At 42.9% G+C, this 10,725-nt stretch overlaps 2 protein-coding genes across 3 annotated transcripts; one reads left to right on the top strand and one right to left on the bottom strand.

Annotated features, from left to right (window-relative positions):
* Positions 1–88: 88 nt before the first annotated feature.
* Positions 89–5,697, bottom strand: ints5 (integrator complex subunit 5). Its single transcript, XM_084353573.1, has 4 exons — positions 5,494–5,697; positions 4,267–4,519; positions 1,775–3,751; positions 89–1,484 (listed from the first exon to the last, which is right to left on the bottom strand). Exons 1-4 carry the CDS (start codon positions 5,586–5,588, stop codon positions 765–767), a joined length of 3,045 nt encoding a protein of 1,014 aa, XP_084209699.1. The 5' UTR covers positions 5,589–5,697; the 3' UTR covers positions 89–764.
* Positions 5,698–7,010: 1,313 nt separating this feature from the next.
* LOC311257862 (phospholipase A and acyltransferase 3-like) lies at positions 7,011–10,115 on the top strand. 2 transcript variants are annotated; one of them, XM_084353802.1, is made up of 5 exons: positions 7,011–7,100; positions 7,488–7,550; positions 7,798–7,906; positions 8,125–8,393; positions 9,200–10,115. In XM_084353802.1, the coding sequence occupies exons 2-5, from the start codon at positions 7,536–7,538 to the stop codon at positions 9,320–9,322; spliced, it is 516 nt and encodes a 171-aa protein (XP_084209928.1). In that variant the 5' UTR covers positions 7,011–7,100; positions 7,488–7,535; the 3' UTR covers positions 9,323–10,115. The 2 variants fall into 2 exon arrangements, with proteins under 2 accessions (XP_084209928.1, XP_084209929.1); XM_084353803.1 differs by having other exon boundaries at positions 7,060–7,134.
* Positions 10,116–10,725: the final 610 nt, after the last annotated feature.

Genomic DNA, 10,725 nt, shown 5'->3' on the forward strand with positions numbered 1-10,725 from the left:
TCACCAACAGAGACTTTAATCGCCAAGAGAGTCCTGTCATAACACATTTTAGCCTCAACACGGTTGCTCAATTCATGACACATTCTAGGAACAGATGAAGATTTATTTGTAAAGTGGTTGAAACGACATAACAAGAAATGCAAAGCGTGTTTGTGGCCACACATTAAGAACATGAACAGTCTGAAAATGATGCAAAACAGACAGAAAGTTAAAGTTGCACTTTGTAGTTTTGGGGAAGACATCTTAATCAGAAGAGAAAGATCTTCACTGACTGATTTTTTATGCGTCAACAAATTCTTCGTTTTCACTACTGAACAAACTGAAGAAACAAACCGAGAACAGCTTGTTTATTCAGTCACAGAAAAAATAAATATTTCTCAGTTTGTATTATTACCTCATTAGTATTGTAAATATCAAAATTCTGAGTTTGAATTCCTTCTCCAAAACAACATAGTACCTCTTTAAGTTGTTATTTTCTAACCGATATGACACATTAAGGCTTTATTTTGTGTGGAGCAAATTCTGTTTTCACAGAATATATGTGTGGCATTTCTTTGTCCAAATAACAAATAGTTAGAAATGTATCATGTCTACAAATATGGTACAAAAAGGTATACACACACACACACACACACACATGCATACAGCTATACTTGTATGAAACTGAACTACAGTGATGGCAACTTTGCAGTCCACTCATAGAGCACACAGACATTGAATAGTCTCTATTTATTCCCTCTTCAAAGTTTGCTCCCCATTAACCTTCAGAGCTGGAACCGCCAACACAGGTGTCCCAATCTATCTATGTTTTTATGCAGGACGCTGTGGATCGGTGCCACGTATCTTGCTACGTCACCATCCCGTGAGAAATCCCTGCAGAAGAGGCCCTTCTCTGAGCTGAAGACAAACTTCTGGGGCATTGGCCCGTTTCCTCTCACATACTCCCACACAGCCAGGAGCAGCAGCCTCACCTCGAAGGGAGTGAGGTGGGGGAAGGCTTCGTGGACGTTGGCCAGCACGGGAGGCAGGAGCTGGCCCTCTCCCATGCAGGACACCAGGAGGCAGGAGGCCTGGAGGTGCCACGGGGAGTCTGTGGACAACGTCTCACGCGACGCCTCCCAGTGAGCCAGCAGAGTGGCCAGGAGGCCTCTGAGCACAGCTGAGCAGTAGCAGAGAGCCGGACGTCCAGCTGCCACAACCTGAAGAAGAGGGAAGAGGACGGGGTGGGCCTCGAAGCAACGCCGGATGTGGATGTCTCGCTCCACCGTGGTGCGGGCGTGCTCTTCTGGGGGCCAGGACAGCTCACCATTGGCCACATCCGGACAGACGTTTTCCACCAATGTGACTGCAATGACCTTGGCTGCCTCTGCGTTGATGGGAGCTGGCTCGTCAGGGTCAGATGGTGGTCGTGAGCCGTTCATAGAGCCGTTGAGACCAGAGGAGCTACAACATTGGACTACGACAGCCAGCAGAGTCTGGACATTCTGCAGACAGGAGAAAATGATGGTGACACATTTTCAGTCTTTTCTGCTGCAACACATCACACAAATCTACCTCCACCCAATCAATTAAATGTTTACGTGACAATCTAGTTTCAAGTTCAAACACATTAAAAGGCCTGATAAAATGTACATCCATAGAAGAGCATGCTCAACCACTTTGCTTAAAGAAGGAGCAAGTGGGGGAAGGGAGATGGAAATTTGTCGGCTAATGTAACTGTATTAAAATCCGATTTAATTGTAATGAAACTGTGCTCTCAAATTGTGCAACTTACCTGGATGACCCCAGATGGGTCAGGCAGCTTGGCAGCAGTGCGGACCTTCAGCCCCTTGCCAATCACCCCGGCATGAAACACAGACCACACGCTGCCAGAAAAGTTGACCGTGGTGCCAAACCGACAGTTGATGTCCAACAAAGAGGCTCCGAGGTCGGGGGATACAGATGGCGAAGTCACAGGTGCGCCGGACATGTCCGCGATCTGCCCTCCAAACAGCTCAGCGTTGCCTTTGTGCAGCGCTCCCTCAACCAGCTGCTGAAGAACTGCTTTAAGAGTGAGCGGAGAATACGCTGCGAAACGGGACAGCAGCAGGACTGACCAGTTCACCGCCTCCCCTGCTTGTCCCCCATCTCTCCCCACCTTCCCCCCTTCTCCTCGTCTCCTCAGTGCCAGAAAGAAATGTGTCACGGCAGCACGGGAAAGCAGGAGCAGGTGTGCTGGGGAGGAGGTGCGAGGGAGCGGGCTACAGGACAGGAGGCGCACTGCAGCGTGAGATACAGCTGGGTCACCGTGGAGAAGGAGTGGACCAAAATCATGGAGGTGTCCTGAGACCGCTGAGCCCACCTGGATGGCCATGGAGGACTGAACACCTGCTGCTCCTCTTCTCTCCTCATCCTGGCTCTGGATGGCTGCGGCCAGGTTCAGCAGCAGCTGCCTCAGCTGACGGGGCCCCAGAGTGTGTGTATGGATCTGGGCCACACAGCGAGTCACAGCGGCAGGAATGAGTCCTGCTATGCAAGAGGATAGCGTTGTGTGGAGCTGCCAGGCCAGAGCCAACTCCTCTGGGTTGCGGGCCTGGGTGAGAAGCTGGCAGAAGGCCTCAGTGGCCACGCTGGGACCCCCATACACCGACAGCAGACACAGCAACTGGTGCAGCCAGAGGTGACGCTTCCTCTCCAGTCGCAGCGTCTCGGCACAGAGCTCACCTATGTGAGACTGCAGCTCCTCCAAGAAGGGGATAACCCTCTGGGGCTGAGAGGAAGCTGAGTGGTGGGGGTTGACCTCAGTTCCATCCAAGCGGTTGAAGACCAGTTTGTGGAGGTGAAGAAGCAGCATCTGAAGAAGGCGATCGCATCCTTCTCTGACTCCTTCATGAGGGGAGGGTGTAGGGCCGGAGATGATGACTGAGGCCGGGGTGGCTGTGTCTGCCAGAAAACGGAGGACCCGGGCACCTCCTGATGGGCTCTGGCTTATGAGGTGGACAGCCAGCCCTAGCATGTTATCTAGTTCTTCTCTGGGGAGGCCCTGCAGCAAAGCCTGCAGGTGGAGCAGGACAGGAGGGCGTAGCAGCTCTACCAGTTCTGCAGACACGGCACCAAAGAGGTTGGGGGACATTGCAGCCAGCTGCAGCAGAAATGGTACTGCAGCACGACGGAGTTGAGGGGAATTCTCCCAGGACGTTGAGGATGAAGTGGGAGACATAGGGCTCGATGGAGTCAGGCTCTCCTGAAACATCCTGAGCAGCTCCTTCCTGATGCTGTCTGAGTGGTGCGCTGCAAGGTGTCCGAGGATTCCCACCACTGAGCCAATCTTGGGCACTCTGCTGCCTTTATCTGCTCCCATCACAAGAAGCCCTTGGTCCTTAGCGCCATGAGAGCAGAAGTCCTTGAGTCCACATGCCAAGACTCGGCTGATGATAGTACCCGGGAAGGCAGAACCAATGTGAGCCACCACCCAGTCAAAATGCGGGGAGTGCTGAACGGAGGTGTCCAACAGTGCATCCACACAGGCGTCAGGGCACCAGGCCAGCATGGCAGCCAAACACTGGGAGTAGGCCTCCATGAGGGAGCGGGTGGCAGCACAGGACATCCAGAGCTGGAGCAGCTCATTGAGGCTGGAGGAGTGAGGGGCCACCCTGCGGCCGGCATGCTTGCTGCTCAGCTGGCCCAGGAGGTCCACAGCCCAGGCGGATACCAAAGGGGCCCAGGCCCGGGGGTTGAGACGGATGAACTCTGACAGGACACCATGAACCTCCTACAGACAAATCGAAATAATTAAAAAGATTTACTGGGTCGTATTTTTATTAATGCAAGAAAACAAAGATTAGGTTAGTGAGATATGGTGTGGTCTGGATACTGATGCTCTTTGAGCTCATAAAAACGATTCAGACATTTTGATTCAGAGTAAGAAAATCACACAAAAGTTATATCAAAAGTATTCAGTTAGTTTTTAGCTCAACACACAAAATATTGGGGCTGCAACAAACTATTATTTTCATTATTCAGTGATCTGCCTATTATTTTCACGATTTACTGTTTGATCTGTTAAAAAAAAGGTGGAACATGCCCGTACGATATCCGAAAGCCCAAGGTGATATCTTCACATTGCTTTTTTGACTAACAGTAATAAATATTCAGGTTTTTATCACATGAGTCAAAGAAAAGCAGCAGCATGGCCTGTTATGTTTTAATATTTATTAGTCAGTTATAATTTTCATGATAAGGTACTTGTTAAATAAGAAATCCTATTTGTGTTCTGTGTCATCACACCTGTATGATGTCCTCCAGGTTGGAGCTGACCCCGGAGCTGGCATCACTCTCTGTCTCTAGGTTGTGCAGGAAGGCGGAGACGTGCTCGTCATAAACGCCCCTCAGATGCTCCAGCACCGCCCCTCGACAGGCCGGGACGGAGCGCAGCAGGCGCACAGCACAGCGGGCGTGTTCCCGGACACTGAGCTTCCGGCCCTGAATGGTGTCAACGCCACTGATGAAGGACTTGATCTCCTGGGACAGTTCCTGGGCGCTAGATGAGAGGGATAGACAAAGGATGGAAGTTTAGCACAAGCAAAACATGATGAGGAAAGGGATGAAAAATGAGAGTGTGACTGTGCAAGAAGGAAACAATCATTTCAGACTAGTTTTGCATCACTAAAAAAGCGATGTCCTTAAAATATATCATATATGACAAAGTCAAGCAGCAAATCCTTCTGTATAAGGAGCTAGCAAACCTGCATTAAAAATTGACTGACAGAAAATTAATGGAAGTTGGAAGTTGTGGTTGGCATTTTTTTATTACTTTCTGACATATTATACACTAAATGAATGATTGATTAATCGAAAATAAAAATGGCCAGAATAGGGCATCAAGTAAGAATTATATTCATTATCCATTTATCAGCATATTTCTTCTAAATATATCGAAATATTTGGTCAAGAAAATTGATTTTTGAGGAGACTTAATAAAAAATTGAGATATATACTATGTATATATAAATATATATTAATATTGCAGTATTATTTAACAGCCATGTCACCTAACCCTACAACCAATTGATTGTTTTAGCTCAATGGGAAAATGATAAATAATGGGGATAACAAACTATTTTATAACATTTAAATACACAACATTTCCCCACAAACATTAGCTTTTCTCTAATTAAAATACTTTGTAAGTGTTTTAAGGGTGTTGCTCGGGACAAATAACATCTGTACAACAACACGTTGGGCTCCAACAGCTTGTCATGTGTAGATGTCTTCGTTGATCCTTTAATAAAGCACATGGATAATCGATTAACTGACAAGTCCTCATTGCAGCCCTGACGTCCAATGCACTGTGGCACAGTAACTTTCAACATGAGCTGGCTCTAAAGACCAGACTAGCATTGATCTTTGTTCAGTTAACTTAAATAGAAAACAAAAGGCATGTGCTAAACTGACTTTAGAGTCTAACTGCAGTAGTTGTGTCAGCCCAGCAGCTTCCTCCACACCAGCACTCACCTCAGGGCAGTCTGCGCTGTGTGACTGTGTGAGCTCTGCATCGCTTTCAGCGGACTCCCGTCAAACACCACAGACATCGCTTGATCCTTCAACATGAAAGCGTCACATTAAATCCTCCTCTCGGCTGTGGGGCTTCAAGGCGAGCGGCTGTGACAGCTTTTTGTTGTTCCCTCTGTCCAATTTCAGAACAAAAATATCCCGAAAGGGCGCTCCAAAGCCGGAAGTGAGCTCTTCTTCGTCGGTACTAAAAGGCAAACCGTCGCAGACAGCTGACGTCACTAGCGACATCTTGTGGCGCTGAAAGTTCTTTCTTTCTTTCTTTTTGATTGTTTGTTTCTTTGTTTCTTTTTATTTGTTTGTAGGTTTTTGTCTGTTTGTTTGTTTGTCTTTCTTTCTTTCTTTTTGATTGTTTGTTTCTTTGTTTCTTTTTATTTGTTTGTTGGTTTTTGTCTGTTTGTTTGTTTGTCTTTCTTTCTTTCTTTCTTTTTGATTGTTTGTTTCTTTGTTTGTTTGTTTTTTGTCTGTTTGTTTGTTTGTTTTTCTTTCTTTCTTTCTTTTTGATTGTTTGTTTATTTCTTTCTTTGGTTTTTGTCTGTTTTTTTTCTTTCTTTCTTTCTTTCTTTCTTTCTTTCTTTCTATTAATAATTAATAAACTAATATTTAATAAATACATGTATCCTCAAAGGTAAAATTAGGTCATTGACAAAAGCCCTGAGTAAATAATTTTTCTTTAAATGCTTTTTAATAAAAACACCTAAAACACACTCATTAAATAAAAGATCTTATAATTTTACAATTAACATTAGGCCCATGTGTCCTTATTCTGTCTATAAATGTTGAATTAATTATTTAATTCTACAAGAATATCAAAATACATTTCAATAAGGATTTTTAAATGTTCCTTTCTGTTGTTTCATTTAGCCTGTTTATGTCTTGTATTTCATGATTCATGTGTTTTTCCTGCTTTAATATTTTCATCTCAACACCACTTAAATCTCAAAATGTGTGAGTAGGTTGTCACCTAAATACTAAATGAGATCCAACCCACAGAGCCACAGAAGGACCTTGTTTTGGGGAAACAACAGAGACGTCATTTTGTTTGTGTATTTGTCAGTAAGAGGGATGAACAGTTAAACAATATGCACTGTTCATATGCACTTTGTCATTCGGCAGCATGCTGTCCTGTGTGATGTTTGATAAGTACACTACAGAAAAATGACCTTTTATAAGAAACTATCTGATGTTGTTAATGCTAATGGAAACTGGAATTTGAGAGTGAAAGCAAGAATATTAGGATAAAAACCCACACAGCAATGAAATGATAGTCCAGCCACCAGTACTACTGACTGTCTTTATACTTTATTAGAGTATGTGTTGTTGTTGTTGTTGTTGTTGTTGTTGTTGTTGTTGTTGTTGTTGTTGTTACTACTGTGTGTGTGTAGTACTAGTCCGTGTCGTTGTAGTAGGAGGTACATTTTCGACGTTTGGTTGATGCTTTTATTCTGAAGGGTCGCGCTCTCTGGATAAGAGGAGCAACAATCAGCTGATCGCTCCCAGCTCAGCTTTGGTGTCGGCTCTTTGGTGTCGGCTCTTTGGTGACGTCTCTGGTAATAAAACGCTTTGTAAACATTGTCGCTTAAGGTAATACAACCGACTGTCAATATTAACACAAACTGAACCGTGTTGTAGAGCGAGGACCGTCTGTCGTCATTCCAGACCGTCCATAGATGACGTAACCGGCATTTTGACGATGTAAACAGAGCAAGATGAAGCTAATCAGCGCGCTAGCTTTCGGCTAGTTTTTGATGCTACGTCACTTGTGTTGTTTGCTAAAACTTGAAAGCGTGAGGTTTATGTTGCATAAGACACGTTTGGATATTTTAATACCATGTAATCAGATATGTTAGACTATTTATGCATCTGCACGTTTCTCAGTATCTCATGTTGAGTGCTAATATCAGGTCTGTGAAATGATTTCTTCCCGCATGTACAAGAACTGGAAAGTGAAACCAACCCAAGGTTTCCAGCTATCAAACACTGACATGGCCCCCACACTGGTAGGCAATCATCACTTTATTTTTGTGTGTTTTATATTAGCAGTTATGTTCCGTTATGCAGCGTTTATAGCATGTGTCCAATGTATTGTTTTATATAGCATTTAGTGTAATAAGTTTGAATTCATTTAAATGTCTTATCTTATCTTTGTGTGACCAAGACTGTGTCATGGAGTCCGGCCAGGTCAAAGGTTCTGCCAAACAGTCTGTTTTAAAGTCAAACTTTTTTGTGTGTGGTCTTTTGTTGTAGTATGACGAGAAACCGGAGCCTGGGGACTTGATTGAGATCTTCAGGGGCACCTATCAGCACTGGGCTGTGTATGTTGGTGATGGCTTCATTGTCCACTTGGCACCACCCTGTGAGTCCCCCGACATTACACAACTGTCTGGACTGCTACTCCCTAATCCTAACCTGTGCCAGTTTTGCACAATGACAGCCTTTAATAGTGGCCCACACACGCTCTATCGCATTTCAGACTCGAATATCAACTTAGGTTGTTTGTTTGAACTGATTCATAATTAATAAACCACAAATTCTGTGTTTCATTCGCTTTCTGTCATTCCTTTCTATTCATAGCTGAAGTCCCTGGTGCAGGAGCCAACAGCATGATGTCTGTCCTAACTGAGAAGGCCATGGTGAAGAAACAGGAGCTGTGGGACGTTGTGGGAACCAACCAGTGGAAAATTAACAACGGCCTGGACAAGAAGTATGAGCCCCGCCCGGCTCGCATTATTTTGAGGGAGGCGAATGCAATGGTGGGCACGGAGCTGCCGTACTGCGTCTTCAGGGGGAACTGTGAGCACTTTGCAAACGAGCTGCGATACGGAAAAGCTGAATCCCGGCAGGTCAGTGGACCCATGTTTGACTTTTACATTTGAGACTCTTTTTGGGGCTGGGGTGAAAAATTAAAGGGGTTAGACATGGTGCAGCCAGAGGTTTTTGTAAGTGTGACATGAGTTTTCAATAAAACACACAAACAACATTAAAGGATTGAAAACACTGGTAAAGATTTAAACATAAGCTTTAAAGTTTACCTAAAAGTTTCAACGTTGTCATTAACTACTCACGCCCATGCTGATGGAAAGTTGGATGAAGTTTTGTAGTCCAGAAACATTTCTGAAGATTTACAGCAAAACCGTGTTCCAGCATTCTCCTGAACAACTGAAATAGATGGAGACTTTTTAAAAAAAACATAAAATGGCTCCATTGAGCTCGTTGTGAAGTCTCGGGAAGCCAAGAGATCGCAAACTGATTTGTAAAAATGTTACTTACATCCTTTTTAGAAGCCTAAATATTAATTGTAGCTGCTCATCTTAAAGCATCAGCTCACACACTGTGGATTTTGTGTTTGACTTGGGAAATAAAATATCAATCAATCGATATTTTTCTTTTTTCATGAAGAAGGCAAAAGTTGTCATGTCAGTTACAATGATTCAAAGTGACCTATTGTCATGATGAGGATCAATACATAAATGAAAACTCTTCAAACCTTTTTGACATTTTAATCTACATTTTACATCATAATAGAAAAAGGTTGTAAAAAAATTTGCTAAAAAATGTGATATGTGTGGATACATTTTAATGCAGCCTTGAATGTCAAGACTGCTCATCATAGCCCGCAAACTAAAAGATGCTGAATTTCCCTCTGCAGGTGTGTAAGGCAGGAGAAGCGGTCATGGTCGCAGGTGTGGCGGCAGCGGTGGGTCTGGGTATTGTGTATCTGGCGGGAGCTCTGTTTGGAGGAAACAAAAAAGAAAACAAGAACACGCAGTGATTGAAGTCCAGGGTCACCTCTTCAGGGGCTTGATTAACAGATCACCAGCAAAGCCTAATGAGTACTAATCATGATCACTCACAGAAAACGCGCTGTAATTTTTGTGCAAACACCTGTGATTTAGGGAGAAACTTGCTCCATCTGTTCCTCATGCCTTCTTTGAGTTGAATAACATGGCAGGCTGGTTGGTTTGGGACTTTTTAAATTTCTACACACAACAAACATAAGCACAACATGATTTCCACTAATTGATTAAGGTGCCAAGATAAAATATCATTACATTTTTTAATATTTTTAAAGATGTATTTAGATGTTTTTGGGATTGTGATGATGTGAGATAAACAAAGTTGAGGTGGTCTTTTCTATTGATAAAAACAAAAGTGGCTTTCTGGAAGATTATTAACATAAATACATTAAATTAACTATTTGAATCAAATCTAAATGTCTCTGAAATCCAAAATGTGGTTCTCATAAGAAAATACTTTATTTAACAAGAATGTTTTCCATTAGAAAAATAAGCTACTATGTTGATGTTGTGGTTATTGCACAGAAAAACCATGTTAACTCATGTACACTATAACCTTCTCTATATTGTTGGATTGCCTTGATGAGCTGAGGGGCCAAAGCTGAAAGAAGATGTGGACTGAACTAATTCAACACCTCTGCACTTTTATCATGACATGTCACTTTTAATGAGTTCACAATCTAGCCGGAGTTTATAATGTTTTGTCTTCCTCTGACATTTAAATGTTTGTAATTGTTTTGAATAAAGAATAATTTGTGTGATACTAAATGAGACTTTTCTGTCTGCAACAGTGTCCCCTCCCACCACGTGATCCCTCAGTTTCAGTTTTTCATTTCTTTATTTATGGTTTTAACTGTTCACATATTTTCCTTGATCACTTTTATTTATTTTAATTTCAAGGCACTTTTAATTAGACTGAGCAAACTGTATTATATTAATGTTACTGTGTAAAGACAAGCCACCTACTTTTATCCCTGAAGACATTGAACTCTTGTCTTTATCTTGTCCAACTCTATTGTTTTTGTGTGTAACAATAATAATTAAGTAACCTATTATTGTCGTCTTATGCTGCAGCTCAAATTGTCAGTAGCTGGAATTGGCTAGAAACATTAAACATGGCCTAATAACTGGAAATAACATGCAAATGCTCCCCAAGAATTATGAGCCCAAACAGCCACATGGTGGAGCTGTAAATTAAGCACAATAATGCAATGTCTTAAAGAGGACAGACACAAGATACAGTTTATGTGCCAGTCAGAGTGGTGAACAGTTAAACGGTAACCTTTTAACTTTTTTCACTTTAAAGTGTGTTTTTTAAGTTATTACTTCAATGAGGGCAGAAGCTCCTCTCTGTATAATGTAATACGTTCTGCCTAAA

This window comes from Pagrus pagrus, assembly GCF_965226575.1.
Source record: "Pagrus pagrus genome assembly, chromosome: 5".
Lineage (NCBI taxonomy): Eukaryota > Metazoa > Chordata > Actinopteri > Spariformes > Sparidae > Pagrus > Pagrus pagrus.

Bases quoted from the DNA above. Each gene is read 5' to 3' on its own strand.
- LOC311257862 (XM_084353802.1), top strand. The intron at 7,907-8,124 runs GTGAGTCCCCCG...TTCTATTCATAG, and splicing joins TGTCCACTTGGCACCACCCT to CTGAAGTCCCTGGTGCAGGA. The intron at 8,394-9,199 runs GTCAGTGGACCC...TTCCCTCTGCAG, and splicing joins GAAAAGCTGAATCCCGGCAG to GTGTGTAAGGCAGGAGAAGC.
- ints5 (XM_084353573.1), bottom strand. From the start codon at position 5,588: ATGTTGAAGGATCAAGCGATGTCTGTGGTGTTTGACGGGAGTCCGCTG. The intron at 4,520-5,493 runs GTGAGTGCTGGT...CCTCTCATCTAG, and splicing joins ACAGCGCAGACTGCCCTGAG to CGCCCAGGAACTGTCCCAGG. The intron at 1,485-1,774 runs GTAAGTTGCACA...TCCTGTCTGCAG, and splicing joins ACCCATCTGGGGTCATCCAG to AATGTCCAGACTCTGCTGGC.